Genomic DNA, 17,495 nt, shown 5'->3' on the forward strand with positions numbered 1-17,495 from the left:
ATTTGTAGATGGACGTTAAAGATGAAAATCTGATTGAATACAAATCACTTTGATTGATCAGTGGTCGATAAAAATGCATCTAGCAGAGTTCAGTGACATTCCGTTTAGGAGTAACCCCTCTTTGCCAAACACCTTGTGAACGTGACAATCACGTATTGTGGTCAAGAAAGGACGAACCCTATCGATATTCAGCGTTTTCAAACTTTCCGTTTCAGAGTGTAGCCCCCTGAAAATCCTGTTAGGTGCTACTGTTTTTGAAAGATTTTTCTTCACATTTGGTGGCAAAGAGTTGGGGAATCCTACTGATGTTCATTGTTTCGCGATTCTCGTTCCGTAGTTATCCCCCCCCCCCCCTTTTGCCAACGACCACGCGAACAGACAGAGACTACAAGATTGTCTTCACATTTGGTGGCAAAGAGTTGGGGAATCCTATTGATGTTCATTGTTTCGCGATTCTCGTTCCGTAGTTACCCCCCCCCCCCTTTTGCCAAAGACTACGCGAACAGACAGAGGCTACAGTTTTTAATGATTATATTTTCAAGCTCGTGAACACTACAGACATCATATTTCTTAAAGGGTTCCCCCTTCCTTATCAAATTAAGGCAACATCCAGGTTTTCCTTTCAAATACATGTCAGCTTTCATAACAAACACTAAATTCAATTTAATTTTATTAATCAAAATCATTTACAGAATGTACGTTTTATACTTATGTATATATCACAATTCCTCCTCATTCAGTACTCAATTAAACTCACATAAAAAAACTAATTCACTTGTAACTTGAACGATTGGTTACCAGGCAATGAAATATATGCCCATGGCAATTAGTCGCGTATAGTCAATAATGATTGTCATCTAAATAAGCAAAACCTTCCCTATGATAAACAATACTTGCCAAGGGCAAGCTTTCTCAGATTGTTTTGTTTTTCTGATTGAATAGAATATTACTGAATTTGATACTGGTGTTGAAGTCAGTTGTTAATGGTGACTGAATCACCACAGAAAACTTCAACACCGAATCCACTTACACCTTCATGTGCCATATTGAAATCATTTGGATAATATTAATAAAATTAGCAAGGCCTACGCATATTTATATTACTGCACATGCCTATATTAATTGGATTTTTTTTACAATTTCTTTACATTTCTTATTAAAAAACAATGTGCACATAGCTGTCTATTTTAAAATAATAATGTATTATACAACTGGTTACCCAGAAAATTAATCTGACAATCATTGTACATACATAATAATTATCTTTGTGGATTATATAAATTTATTGGTTGTTTCATCATAATGAAAAGAAACAAAATCATCAAATTTCAATAATAACTTAATGTAGTAAATGCACTAAATACACAACAAACTGACTAGCTGGCTGAAATAATTTTGAAATGATAGTAAATGTTTTAGACATTAAACTCATGTACTTACATAATATATAAGAAATTTGGAGAGATAGAATATATATAGATACATACTTTTTTATCCATTATCAAATTCAGTTTAAATGCATCAAAACATAAGGACAAAAATTAATCATACAAGACAAGCAAATCAAATAATAAATAAGCCAACAGTAAGGCTGATGTTCCCTCCACTTTCACTCAATTGCAATCTAAGTTGTATCCCAAAGCATTGACAAATCAAATTGCTTATCTCTGCTTAGCCTAAGCAGAAAATGCTCATCATAGAACTCAGTCAGGACACTTACCTAACCAATATTTACAAGTTTTAACATTCTACTGCAATTAGACGCAGAATTATTGGGTTCCAATTTTCCCCGAAAGGCCTGGGACAATAAATAACTAGTATTAAAATATGATATGGACCAGACTCCTGGTATGCATAAAATACCAGGACAAGACAAGATGGAATGGATCTCATTTTTAAGCCAAAATAATGGACATTGTGGGGACAAAAACATCCAATACATGTATACAATATCTAGATTTATAAAAAAAAACATCTATCAAGTTCTACTTTTACATATTTTAATGTTTTCAAGTTTTCTGGCTTTTGTACTAAAAAAAACCAAACTCAACTACATGTAACATAAATTTCTTAAGAAATCAATCGGCTTAGCCCATTGAAAGAATCAAAGATTCAATCTCACACAATTTCCCATGTCCTACTAATCACTGACAGGAATATTTTTTTGTCAAAGGCATCAAACGTATTGCAAAAAGTAAACAACAAGGAAAGATATATAATAGATATTCATATATATATATATATATACCCAATAATAATTGATTCAATATGGCAGTGGCATACATTTTAAAGTGCAAGCAAGCAGTCTATATTTTTTGAAATATCTCCATTAATATTTAACCATACATAACCATTTTTGAATATAATAAGTACTGTGTATAAATCTATCTTATATGTCTTCATGTCATAAAGTTTAATTCGTAGCTTGGTTCTTGTTTGTAAAGGTATATTATCATGCTCAATGGTGATATGCTATAGTTCATCCCTGTCAGTATTACATCACTTTGTCAACATTTTAATTATCCATAGTCTTTTATGAAATAATTTAAATATGTTTACTATGCATATCTGTAACATTTTTCCTTGTCGATTACTTTCTGCAACACTTTGGATGATTTTGACAAAATAACTCTTTTGTTGATAACTAGTAGGAGGATCTCTCATTAAAATAATCCTACAATACTTCTTACTATATCTACATGTACACAAAGAGACAAGACACGATACTTTAACAACAATTATTCACAAAAATTATTTATAGAAATATATATAAAACAATATTTAAATAATGGTAATAAATTTCAACAAAATCTGTAAATATAACAACAATATAAAATAAACTATCTTTTCTACAGTTTACAAATATAAATACATTTCTGAATGATCTGGATTCCATTCTTATATTGCACTAACTCGTGAAATAAAAACCAAATTGGGTTTAACATCCTAATATTTATCAAATTCCAACTGTAAAGGTTTTTTTACATGCACATGGAACCTTTGTTTTTAGTGCCAACCCAATGACTAGAAACTGGTTTCTTGACTAACACTGAGATAAAATATATCCAGCACCTTATTTACTCAATGAGTCACCATGACTCCCTCATTAACATGTCCATGAATTAATCAAGAGTAAAGTATAAAAGAAAAGAGGTACTATCCTTTTTTTTTTTTTACCTGTAATCCAGATTAACTCCTGTACATACAATATAAGACAACACAATTCCATGGAAAATATATTATTTTCAATAATCAAATTATCCAATATAAGCTAATTTATAGTTTACAAATCCAGATAACCCAGAAACAGACATCCACTATGACTAAGTTTAGATCAACTAATTTGTGCTCAAGTATGAAGATTTTGTACAGAATTAACTATATTTTCTTATGAAGATTTATGTTCAACATTAAAAACTTTTGATATTTGATTTATTAAAGATGACAATCATGACATAAATTTAAATACTGGTCTACATGTATATACATTATACACCATAAGGCATTCATACTTATAATACATTTCTTAATACATTTTTAATACTTTAACAGTTTGCACCCTGGTATTCATACAGGTATTTATTGGTAAATTCTTCGTAGTATTAAACCCTAAATAAACATCTTTAAATATAAGTATATTTATTGGGTTATAAGGTTAAATTATTTGCAGTATTAAACTCACATAATAATTTTAAATTTAAGTGTATTTAATGTGTTTTAAGGTAAAATTCTTTGAAATACCTTATTTTATGTATGTAATATAAATGGACAGGTAATTTCACCAGCAGGTCAATAAGAGGGAAATAAGAGCCTATTTCTAACTATCCGACAATGTAGGTAGGCTATTCTCAAATTATATTATAACATAAGTGTTCACGAAGAAATCTAGACACAATTATATACAATATCAATTGGTTTTTAATACTTTTTATACAATATGTCATGGATTAAGCTGTAAATATATAATTCATTGGAAAGGCACTGTAGCCTCCTGTAGGTTCTACAAAATATTGACTAGATCATCCAAAACAACAGAATCTTTGGTATAAATCAAATTTCATGTCATTAACCTATTGGCCACATCATTAGGATTACTTTGATGTGTACATATTATTTTTGATTTACACAATTTTAACAAGAAGAATATTTTGGTTCATTTGAAAGAAATCTGTAAAAGTAAGGAAGATCATGGAAGAAATGTTCACCAGTCACATGAGCTAAGGTACGCCCCATAGTCAAATGGCGGCCATATTCAATAGCTTCTAGTCTATCTTTTGCAAGTCCAACATTTATCAACCAATCACATAAAGCTTTTCCAGTGAACACATCTTTATACATTCGTAATCGATACCTAGAATAAAAAAAATCATAAAACATGAAGAAATGATGTTATGTTAGAAAATATATCAATATGTTGTTTTTACAAAAGTGAAGTTCATTTCTTATTTATGTCAATCTTTTGGTGGCAATTGATCCAAATTAGCAATAATTTTATTTGCGAATGAGTTTAAATACATCATTACAATCACAACATCAAATTGCATTTTGATATGTTGTGAATACAAAATTCTCAAGTGTATTGACCTAGCCAGAATACTACATTATCTCCCATGATTCTTTACTTCAGGAACTATTGCTTAGTATGTCACAAAACAATCTGAACATTGCTAGGATATAAGACTTGATTATAGATAGCAATTTTACTACATTCCCCAGGGATACAAAACATATCAAAATGAAAAAAAAACCTATATTAATTTACCTTAAATCTTTAACAATCATCTTGGCACAGTTTTCTTGATGATATTCTGTAAATTGTTTACAGATTTGTACAGTTTCATCATCTAGGTCGGACATGTCGGGTAGTTGTACCATTTCCACACCATACAACCAACGACGTATTCTATAATAAAACAGATTGCAAATTATTTACAAATTTAATTTCACTTAAAATCAAGATCAAACAACATTTCATATAAAGTTTTTAGTATATTAATAAGATGAAATACCTTATAGTAAAATTAAAAAGATGGATAAAATAGAGTAGTAGTACGAACTAAAAGAATAACAGGGATTAATATATACTATTAATTGAGATAGTTCGTGAAACTCATTTAATAATTGATTTATAAAGGTTACAAATGAATATTTTAAAAATAAATAAATGCATACAAGTACAAAAATAAACAATACTTCATCTATTGATTGACAGGCTAAGATGTTCTCTTACAGTATTTTATTTTTATAGTGTGTTCTATCTGCCTACCATTTTATTTCCCCTTTCATTTGAGATGTGAAATGCAATAAATAACCAAATTAAACCCATAAAGTAATATATCTTTATAAATGTTCATTAAAGCCACTGATCATCATTTGAGGGATTTTTAATCCCATGAAATCTACAATATTGTGAATATCGGTCAAAAAATGGTTGTTCAGTATTTACAAAGATATGATAAATTGAAAATATGTCAACATTTCGCATCCAGTACCACCGATTGGCCTCTTTTAATCCAACTGAATCTTTTCTTTAATTAAAAGTACAATAATCAATTTGACTACAAGGTGTGGAAAATTACATATTATCCAGAAAATGACCAGCGACTTTAATTGAATTATTGGGGATCACGTGGCTAAGTGGGTAAGACGCTGGCTCGCTAGCCTGGAGGTCAGGTGTTTGATCCCTGCATTGGCCGAGAAAGTTCATCCAGATTTTCCGGCATGGTTCCCCCTTGTCAGTGATGCAGGACGGCGGACCTGACAAGGACAGCTGTCTAGTCCTTCGGATGAGACGAAAAACCAAGGTCCTGTGTATATATTTGAATGCACGTAAAAGATCCCCTGGCAGTTGGAATTCGATATAAGAGTAGGTGATAGTGCCGCTGCCCGGGCAAAATTTCCCTCATAGCACACTGTACGGCGTATGCCCGTCTTCATTAGCCCAGTATAGGAGCAGAACAGTAGGACGTTAAACCCCATTTCATTTAATTTCATTTCATAATTGAATTATTAATAACTTGTTGGTGACAATAAAATGAAAATTTTAAATGCTGATGTTCTCACCGAGTATAATTGATGTAAATATTAGTGAGATATCCTTTACATAGGATAGATGATCTGTAAGTTTCAATATATAACATGTAAACCACTATACTTATACAGGGACTACTGACAATAGTACAAATAAAATATTCAATACTAAGAATTATGGCTACCATGAAACTCAAATTACTTGATCATTTCCTACAAATAAATTGTACTTGACACTTGCTAATCTACACCATCAAGTTTTGCTGGGTCGGAAAAAAAACACCCAATAATATTCGGTTATGGAAATTATATAGTTCACATAATGATTTATCAAAAATAATTAACAAACTAATTAAAATATTAAAATAGGAAAACTCAAACCAGAAATCAGGTTATTCATAAACAAATTCCCGCAGATTTTCCCAATCAGAGGCAAGAAATAAAGACCAAAGAGAGAGAGAGAGAGAGAGAGAGAGAGAGATTGTCAAAGACCAAGAACCATATTACCACTACCAGAAAAAAACATTTAAGAAAAGTAACTCAAATCAACCAGTTTGAAATGCTAACAGACCAAAAAGAAGAAAAATCATTTTCTATAGCCCTATTTCACCTTTATAACATTTTTGCAAAAGCCTTAATCCTTAAAAAAGAAATCAAAGCCACATGTATCTCAAGGTAAAAACACCAATTTTTTAATAATAAAATAATGTGATCAATGTCTCCTTGTTTATTTTGTATTTCTGGTCCTTTGTCTTGTAACCAGATGTAACTTCACGAATGATGTGTGGGATGGCAAAGAACAAGTTTATATCATCAAGTATATTAAAACGGTTCAAAAAGAATAGAAGACAGAACAACCATATTAAACTTATCATAAAATAAAACCATAGAAAAAATACCAATTTGTTATTCTCAAAATAACACTCAGTCATATTGTTAACCAATTATTAAAGTTACTGATCGTCATTTAAAGGATTTCTAATCCCCCTTTCAAACTACAATATTTCAAACGTTACTCATACATGATGAACTGAAAATTTATCAACATCAGAATATGGTAAAGCAAGCCAAAGCCTTTGTTAAAATCGTTTGATGGGCCACTTTTTAATTCGATTGAATCCACATCAGGAGATTGTCTACTGTTGATATCTTTTGTTTTCTAAATTAAATGTTCTATAAACAATCTGAGTACATTTTAACATGGACACAGCCATACAAATTTTGATATTGTCCGGAAACCGAAAATGACGATCAGCGACATTAAAACCTTTTCATAAAATAAAATGTATAACAAAAGAAGACCAAAAAAAATTATATATGTATATGTATATCTCACGTAGAATAACAGTGTGAATAAAGCTGTAAATGTCTGTTTTAAAAATGAATAAACTTATTTAAGGTAGGGACTACCATCAATTTATTGAATCATGAATATTAAATATTTGATTTATAAACATAGCATCCATATATAAATGGTCAAATCATGCAAATCTGTCTGGTGAGCTGATTTGATTAAAGTTGTAGTCATTATGTGTTTATCAGTTAAGATGGAGATTGGATGGTCTAAATTGTGTGCTTTGAATCCTAGTTCTGTCATGGATTTTCATGGGATCCTTCAGGTTTTTGTCCCACCTCAAAAGAACCGCATACGCATGTGAATTATTAAAATAAAGAAATTTAGCGTATGTTAGTCACAAAATGACCTAATAAGTGTCAAGATCGGAGCCTTATTACAGGCTCAGCAACTTGTACATAGCTGGGTCACTTAGTGGATACTGTGTAGTATAATTATTATGTGATTCTGATTCACGTATATCCACGTTTAGTAAATAACATATAAATATGAGTGGGATGTGTATATCTGGTTAGGAAAGACCTAATGTACAAATATCTTACAAAATACAGACAATAGGAAGGTAAGAAAGTTAATCCATCTTAGTGTAAGCTTTTACAATGTCTTTGTGTTAGAATTTAATTCTTGACCTTGGTGTGAAGTCAAGATTTTAAAATCACTGAAGGTCACATTCATAAAGGTCAAAGGTTAATCAGTGTAAACAAGCAATGTACAACAAAACAACACATGTGCAATACAGAAAAAAAACCAAACAAATGGAACTACATAAGAACAACATGAAGACATCACAAAAAAAATTTTCTAATTAGCTTTGGATCAAAACAACTATAAATGACTTGAACAAGCCAAATAGTTTTTCAATTTCAAATGGACGGCATATTGATGTGGAGGAGGGAGGCAGGTAATACTGTTTTGTTGGTATTCAACTCCTCAAAAGCATTTTTGCAAGGAGGATGGGGCCACACAACCCCCGTTTAATATTAATTTGGAAATTTGTTTGTATCCATCGCCCTGCTTCTGAACTCTTCCATACAACAGGGCTTGAAATGGACCTAACATAGATTAAATAATTTGAATAACTTGGTAATGATCTAATAATTTAACTGATATTATTGTCTCTTAAACAATATAAAAGCTTTGTCTATGCTACAAAGCTAATTAACAAATTCTAATGTGGGGTAAAAGTACAAAAGTTCAAGTATGAAATTATAATACAAAAATCTGATCATTTAACTATGCTATGCATGATTTTATAATCTCTTGCAAGCAATAATATTGTGAAAGTTTGATCTATAAAAGGAATATCTGTCCAAAAATGGTTCAATTCTGTTCAGTATTAACATAGATGTGACAAGTTGAAAATTACATCATTCTGTGCTGCTCCCTATTCTTATTTCCTCCGACCAAATTGATAAACCTGACTGAATCCAAGCCCAGAGATTATCTAGCATTGGTATTTTGATTTTTCTAATAAAATATTAAACAATCAATCTGCGTGGATTAAGCAGTGAGAAATTTGATATTTTCCGAAAAATGTAAGTCGCGCATCGTTACTTTATAAAAGAAATGCACAATAAGAATATAATAATATATCATTTATAATGATATAAGTTTTTAAAACTATCTTTTAAAAATAAAATTTTTAAATCAGCTTTCCAGAAATAACTGAAAGTGATTTTGGGACATTTTATTACGTCGAACACAAATGAAACATTATTAAGCTTGCATACAAACATTAAACGGGAGAAAAATTCAATTACGACATAAATAATGTATAAATATGATTTTACAATTTGTATTTGTTCTTTACCTAACATACTGTACATTAATCCACTTATATTTGGATACGTATCTGAAAGGGTAAAATTCCACGACATTGCCATTAATTTGTATAAAACAAGGACACAGTTTAGCTCAAGTCAAACGGCTTAAAAGAACAAATACCTGAGACGTGTTAAGCCTTAAGTCATTATACGACTTGAGCTCTGTGTGGATTATACTTCTACAATTCTGTCTTTGGTGAGTCAATATTTTACTTACATATTTAACATAAACTTGACGAATAATGGTGTTTCTTAATATTAACTATGTTTTAAACAAATAATAATCATAATAGTATGAATTACATAATTCTTTAATTTAAAACAATATTCTATTTGATATTTTCTGGATGGGAGTTGGAAGCAGGTTTAGCCTATGTAAATGATTAATAGATATAGATATGAGGTTGGATAGGAAAATATTATAAGGGGAAAAGTGTCAATAGTATGTTCATCTTGTGTCATGTTTACTTAAAATTAGTACTTAACTGATCCTTTAGCTAATATTAGTATATAACTTATTCAGAGTTTGTTTATCTTAAATCTTGCTAATACTTTAGAGTCTAAATGATTATCTTTAATGTATTTGTTGACACAATGTTTCTAAACTTTATAATCATATTACTTAACTATTAATATTACCATACAGTACAGTGATGCATGGATCTTTTTAGTGATGCTATGACATTATGAAATATATTATTAATGATATACATATATACATGTATTTGTTTTTAAAATTATATAGATTTTTGTATTAATTGTTAGTAAGTATTTTTTGTGAGTGAAAATAGAAATCAACAGGATAATGTGTAGTTGGTTAAATAATCCAAGAATTATTGAAGGACTGTATTAATAGTAATAATAGAGGTGCAAGAGAGAGAAAATATTAAAACACAAATATTTAATTCCCTGGATAAGTATAATATTGTTTATAAAACAATGCTCAATTTCCCTTAACTTAAAACACTGTAATTCATCTTAAAAGTTATTCATAAAATGTATTTAGTTTCTTCATATCCTATTCTATATCAAAATGTTGAATGGTGTGGCATTATACTATACATTCTATATGGATAATGGCTTTTGCAAACTGATTTAAAACATTCAAATAAGCACACATAGTCTGATGAGTGCACCCTCACTGTTTTATGGCACCACTAAAAATAATATTTTCTTGATCTTAATTTACCTTGACTTCTCTTCGACATTATAAAGTCCAAACATTTTTCCGTTGCAAGCAGAAATAACCGTGATTTTAGTTTAAAAATCTCATGGTGCAGTGGATGTACTCAGGTGCTTATTTGGAATGATAACTCAAGAATACAGAATAAAGATATACATTTAAGATTACACTGTAGTTAAAGGAGAGGGCCAGTCATGGCAGATTCATTGTGGAATCATGTGAGTACAAGATAATGGACAAAATATAAAAAATCTACATAGACTAGACTTATCCTTTAACATATCTAAGATATTGTGTTAAATTTTGGTGAGATGTGTGCAAGGACAATTAGATATAGTGTGGTGTAGAAATAGATATATAAGTAAAATAGACAGGCGCTTGTTCTAGACAGACTGCCTAATATGCCCTACTAGCAGACTTGTTAGTGTAGCTCTAAAATCATTGTTAGAAAATCCTATATAGCAAGTTTTAAAATAATTAACTAACTATTATTAGTTATAGATAACTGTTTTGCATTCATAAGATTTCATAACTGAATCCTGATGGATAAACTCTGAATTTCGATAGGTTTCCCTGCTTAGGCCTAAATTACCCATTTCACCAAATTTGTCGAAATCACGTTCTCAAAATACAAACGGAAAGATAATTCTGAAATGGATTTATACAATCCAAAGTAAATAGAAAATTTAATAAGTGTCCTTCCTTATATTCTAATGAACAATGCCACCAAGTCTTAAAAACTTCTCTTATGAACTCTGTCCTATATCTATTCACAAGATTTCTTAAATTTGAAAATAAATGGGGAGATAACTCTGAAATTGGCTATCAAAGCATTTGACCTGTACGCCATCCTTTACACAGGGCCTCAAATGATTAGACACTGACATGGGTAAACCACGCTGGTAAATCTTGAATAATATTTTCATCAAACACAGCAATCAATCTGAAGACCTCCTTGTAGTGAGCAAGCACATTACTCAGTAGGTGGCTCCCTACAAGAACTCAGACCTTTAGAGTGTTCACAGAGAATTGAGTACAAAGGAAGGAGTGACGGACGATAGGGACGCCATTATATGTCTACATTATATAGCGGCATATAAAAATGAAAGTAGAACAATAAATACCTTCTGACAACTTTTGAAAATATTAATCTGGTATCAAAACCAAACACAGCAAATGTTATAAAACCCTACAAAAAAGAATTATTGAAATTTAATAAAAACAATTATCAAAATAAATTAAAATATTACGACTTTTCTTGTCAGCTTTCCATACAATAGAACAAATCAGTAGTGTGAACATATGTTACAAAAAATATGCATACCAGACTATACAATAAATTAGCAGCCATGTTCTCGTAAAATCCTGGGTTTCCATGCAAATTCCACAGCAAAATGTGCAAGCAGAAGAAAACCTATGCACATTTCATAATCAACAAAATGCATCCCTCAAAGTGAAATGAAATTGTGGATTTTAACGTCCTACTTTTCTGCACCTACTGGGCTACTAAAGACAGAAATATGCCATGAGACAGTCTTTCCACTAACTTTCGTCAAATTCATACTATCAAGGGTTCATATATGTCCACGCCAAGGTGTATATAGGACCTCAGATTTTCGTCCAACTAGATGCTATTCCTTGCCAGGCCTCCAATCCTGTACCACTGGCTTTTCTCTCAAAAAGGAAATTTATTCAAGCTTTTTAATAGAGGGTCACCCTGTAAACAACCACTGACAAGGTAATTTTCATCGATACAACTATTCTGTTGTCATAACCAAAAAGGGAAAGTCAGAAATAAACAGTGTCAAAAATCATCAGTATTTACGGCCTATTGGACTAAAACTAAATGGATATTTTTTTATTATTTTCGTATTTTGACAACAAAACATGAAATAATTACCTGTCCGTAGTTAAAGACACCATCTAAAAATTCTATCTCTATGTAAATACCAGTTGGATGGGTATTAAACAACTTCCATACGCATAGAAATAAACCCTGAAAAATAATAAATAAAACAACAAATATATCCATTATATTATTAAAGATTGATTAAAATTTCACTTATATGAATACAATTCCAAGAAACACATTTAATCCATAATTATATGAGGGAGGATATTAAAGATATATTATGGAAGATTAGAAAGAGCTGGCAGTTCTCACTGTAGTAGTTAAAAACTAGATGAGGTAAATGAGTGACTAAAATCCCATTGTCTTATTTGTGTTTAAATAACAATAAATTGATGGAAAGATATTTGAGTGTGTTCTCTCTAAAATTCAAGTCTAAAGTATAGAGTCAATTATTGGCATGGGTATTGTGTACAATGTAGGGTGTGCTTATTCTAGAATATTTGATATCACTTCTCATTGAGGAGTTCACCTAATCAACAATTTCTGTTGCAATTCTGGTTTCCACTCCTATAGATAATGTTAATTTTCGCATGAAAATGTAAAGTCCTCATCATTTAATCGATTTTTGTCCTTTTCCTATCCATCGCATTATGCTAGCTGAGATCAATTCTTGGGTGAAGCTATCCATAATGATTGACAACTACAATGATTAACTTTACTTACCACTAACATAGATAACAATAATAATAAAACTAAAACAAAATGGTGTGACGATTGGTATTCTTTTAACAGAGCTTCATTCGGTGACGATGAAGGTTCTGCCTGTGGATCGTCATTTACCGATGCCGACGCCACCATATATTTTCGTAAATTAGTTATACACTGTCTTCGTTGTGTTGGTCCACATTTCTGTATTAGACAAGTTCTCTCGTTGAGTGTATCAAACAATGGATGTTCATCGTTACTTTCATCAGATGTAACATCGGTGATAGAACTGGTGCTGTTACTTTTAGGAAACGGTAAGATATCCTCAATACTTGGTACTATGAAAATATAAGTAAAACAAGAAAAATACATATAATGCGAAATTTGCAATATGAAAATATTTACTATATATTTTCAATGTGATTGATGTTTATTATTTACACCCGAAGATATTAAGGGGATGGAGGTATAGTAGAGGTCGAGTGGGCTAATGCATGTGCTTTAGACCATAAAGTGTCTGTTCTTGAGCCAAGTGGGGTGGCTTCAATCCCAAGGTGTAGGGTCGTCTGTCCAACCTCATGGAATTTCTGCTGGTCCTCCAGTTCCTTCCCACAGCTAAAGACGATGAAAGTGTAAGAAATTATTGTTCCATGTTAATTCCAAAATGACATAGCTTGTGGATGTTAAACCCCATTTCTCTCTTTCTTTGAGATGATACAGTTGTAAAGTCCATATACTAATTGCAATAACACTGTTATGGAATGTGATGGTATAATAACTATTATATACTAACCCTTGGGAATGGTGTTACAAGAATTATAGGATCTTTGATTAGGAGATCTACGTTGTTCTTCATTAATAATATCTGCATCTTTATTACTAGCCCCTTTTTTCTCACTTTCATCACCAATCTCATCACTTTTTTCGTATGATAGACTGAGAGCTGCGTAGTCACCAACCAGTTGATCATTACGTTGTTTTATCGTCAAGGCAACGATCACAATAACTATGTTGATAAACAGCATAATGGCTGATAAGAGAGTCTGAAAAATAGTTCAGTTAAGAATCAATTCTTTTTAGAATATCATATAACTAACAATGGAGAAACTCATTAAATTAGGAGTTATCTCCCTTTTTAATATTGTGTATTTGTGCTGTTTTAGCAAGAGTTACAGTATTAAGGAAATGCTCGATTTATTGTCCAGACATCCTGAATTGACAGAATTGCAATCGAGTAACGCAGAATTCAGTCCTGTCACAGTTCAGACAGTCCCGGAGGGTATGTTTCGGCTGCATGGTTGGTAGAGATATTTACTTATTCAGTCAACGCATGCGTTGTAGCCCGAAATCCCCCTTCTTACTCGATTGTAATTATTTTTGGGATTGAGAGAATTCAATTCTGGAACGTTTAATCGAGTACCCCCTTAATGTTTGGTTTCAAACCATTGTTAGCAAATTGTTCAAAATCCTAGAGAATCATAAAAAATATATTGGGTTTTTAATGTTGTGTAGTTTAAAATGGTCCGTCTAGATTAGATAATGATTGTTGGGTTTACAACTGTTTACTTTCACTAGGAGTGTTTAGTAATTATAACAACTAACAATGGTTTGGAACTAGACATTAAATACAAGAACTCTGCTAAAACACCACAACTAAACAATACCCAAGTTATAGTGATCTGTCTCTCTCCATTTATTGAACTTGTAAATACAAATACAAGAAGACAACTTCTGATCATCATACTCAATCCAATCTGATTCAACTTCAAGTTGAGTCTAAAGAGGATGACTAGTTGACTACTCTACTGAACCATACAGCATCATTTTTCATGCAGTTAATTAAATTCTTTTTAATATGTTATTAAACAAAATGAAATTTTATGGATGAAACCAAATTAAATCAATTAGTTAGTTTTTTTAAAGAAATTATAAGAACCAAATTATTGAAATCTAAATATGTTTTTAATGAAAGAACCATAGTCCTCATTAAGTTCATTATGAAAGAAAGATAATTTAGTAGTATTTAATTGATACAAAATATTCTCTACTAATTTGATAGTCTATTCTGATATACCACAAGTTATCCATATCACCAATGGTTAATATACTTCATGCATAGATTTATATTAATGTCAATATTGTGCCTAAAAACTAATGAGGACCTGAAGAAAACCCACAGGGTTAGACAGGCAAATCTACTCAATGGCAGGTACAAGCTTGATTGAAACCATGCCACTTGACTCAATGGCAGACCTTAGGATCTAAAACACGACTACCCAAATGTCCCCTATGAAATAATAAGGGGTTCAATATCTTCATTTTCTGCACAAACAAACCAATGAAGATGTCATATAGTCTATTATTTCAAATTCTAACTGTCAGGGGATCTTTAACATGCTGTCACTGGTATACAAGGGTCCTCAGTTTTACAGACTATCTGAACAATTAGACCCTTTTAATTGCCTGCACCAAGCAATTACTTTGCTTATGAATGGTAAAAGACCAAGGCACATGTAGGCCATAATAAAACTTTTATGGACATAACAGTAGTTAAAAACTCATTTGCACATATTGGTAATTAAACTCATATGGGCATAACACAATAGTAATTAAACTTGATTGGACAGAACAGTAATTAAACTCAAACAAAGCGATGTACATATTGTTATATCACCATAACCATTAGTAGTAGCTAATACTTGGATTATACTGTAAGTAATATTTAAGCCTTCAGCCTAATAATGATAATAGTATTGCCAACTGCCAATTATATTTATGAGAGTATTCCTTGCATACACATGCATGGATATTAAAGTATTAGCAATAAGCCATACTATTATATAGTAGGGAATTTGAAATAGTTGTACATCATCTTGGCTATACTTTAATTTGATAGCCGATTTATTCTCTACTCAGTATATTTCACCCAAAACTTTGACGATTTGACAAGGGCTTTAATTTCTGCTACCGTACTTAATTTTGAGTGTATTTTGTATTTCTGAATTAGCAAGGAATATTTTTTTTAAGAATTATAAATCTACAAATTTAACAAAATTTATTGTGTTTTATGGTTAAATTTGTTCAAATACTATCTGATTGCATGTAAATAGACTGACAGGTAAATTTGTTAGCAGGTTAAAATTGACTACCAGTCAATATGACTACAGATATCATCGCATAAAATACATTGGGATCTATAGATCTTTAACTGAAAGCTTCGGATCACTTTTTTTTTAGGGATTTTGAATTATTTGCAAACTAAAATCCTTTGAAAAGAATATATCAGTCCATAAATCGTTTATCATCCTAATCAGGAAATATAAATAAACCAACCCCACCTATAAAAGTTTGAGTAAAATCTTTTGATGGGCCTTTTTAAAATCTGATTGAATCTAAACTGGGAGGTCATCTATAATTGACATTCTGGTATTTGTTTTCTTAATCAAATGTTAAATCATCAATTTAGATATTGTCCAATAAATGCAAATGACAATCAGCAGTTTGTTGTAAGTAAGATTTGTTGAATTCAAGATGTATTACCAAGATGTATGTACACTTTTATATATATTAGTATTGCTGCATAATTTGAATGTTAAAAGAACATTAATGGCTTAAGTTGTTCAGACTACCCTTTAATGCTTCTAGTTAATAATAGGCTGTATTAACCCGAAAAACCTGAAATAACCCAGGCCACTGATGGTCTTATCTGATTTCAAAATGAAAGAGCAATACATTGAAGAGAACCCTATGTAAATGTAGAATATGTATTAAGCTGGGCTAAATAACTAGGGTCTAAAAAGTATAATACATTGTAGCATTATATAATCTAAAGGAGAACCACAACCATTTATATATTCTATTCATTATCTAGTATATTAAAATGTTAATCTTTGAATGGCATTTAGCAATTAAACAATACAGTTATATGGCTAACAATCACTTTATTATTATTACATACTCACAACGTTTCAACAAGATTTCACTAATTTTTATCAAGCATGCTCATTTTTAATTACGTATGTTTGATAACAACTATTGAAATCTTGTTGATGAAATGTTGTGTGTATTCTCCATAGAACTGTGTTCTGTTATATCAAAAAAAAAGATTTAATTATGCCTAACCCAAAGAGAAAAATGTTTCATCTTTAATTAACAAATTATCATGCTGTATATGTAACATGATGAGAGGAACTGTCCATAACTTTAAATAAACATACTGATCTTTTAACGTCCGCTTCCACAATAGAGATATCACAGAAAGAAATAAACAAAAAGCAGTTCATGCTCTTAATAGTCTTCAATCCACTGACTTTCGTACTGCAAAATCACCTACAGCCACATGTTTACAAACAGTAGCCGGTTGGTTTACTTACAGTCACTGACAGTTCTTGTTATGACATCATACAACAAAGTTAATTTATTAATTGCAATGTGCAACAATTTGCTCTAAGGACTTCAAATTACTAGATATGGAATAAAATATCAAAAATGTGCATTGGCTTGTCTTCTCTTTAAAAAAGAAGCCATTATCATGTATAATATATCAGC

General features: G+C 30.9%; 2 protein-coding genes across 2 annotated transcripts in view; one reads left to right on the top strand and one right to left on the bottom strand.

Moving 5' to 3' along the window:
• Positions 1 to 657: 657 nt before the first annotated feature.
• Positions 658 to 16,749, bottom strand: LOC126832475 (integral membrane protein GPR155). Its single transcript, XM_050563274.2, has 6 exons — positions 13,741 to 16,749; positions 12,966 to 13,285; positions 12,291 to 12,386; positions 11,515 to 11,579; positions 4,763 to 4,903; positions 658 to 4,351 (listed from the first exon to the last, which is right to left on the bottom strand). The coding sequence occupies exons 1-6, from the start codon at positions 13,970 to 13,972 to the stop codon at positions 4,132 to 4,134; spliced, it is 1,074 nt and encodes a 357-aa protein (XP_050419231.1). The 5' UTR covers positions 13,973 to 16,749; the 3' UTR covers positions 658 to 4,131.
• The window catches only part of LOC126832477 (carbonic anhydrase 7), a 46,430-nt gene continuing 38,248 nt past the window's right edge, over positions 9,314 to 17,495 (top strand). Inside the window, exon 1 of the mRNA XM_050563279.1 lies at positions 9,314 to 9,403. The gene's annotated coding sequence lies outside the window, so the exon portion shown is untranslated. The remainder of the gene's footprint in view (positions 9,404 to 17,495) is intronic.

This window comes from Patella vulgata, chromosome 9 (genome assembly GCF_932274485.2).
Source record: "Patella vulgata chromosome 9, xgPatVulg1.2, whole genome shotgun sequence".
In the NCBI taxonomy this organism is placed as follows: domain Eukaryota; kingdom Metazoa; phylum Mollusca; class Gastropoda; family Patellidae; genus Patella; species Patella vulgata.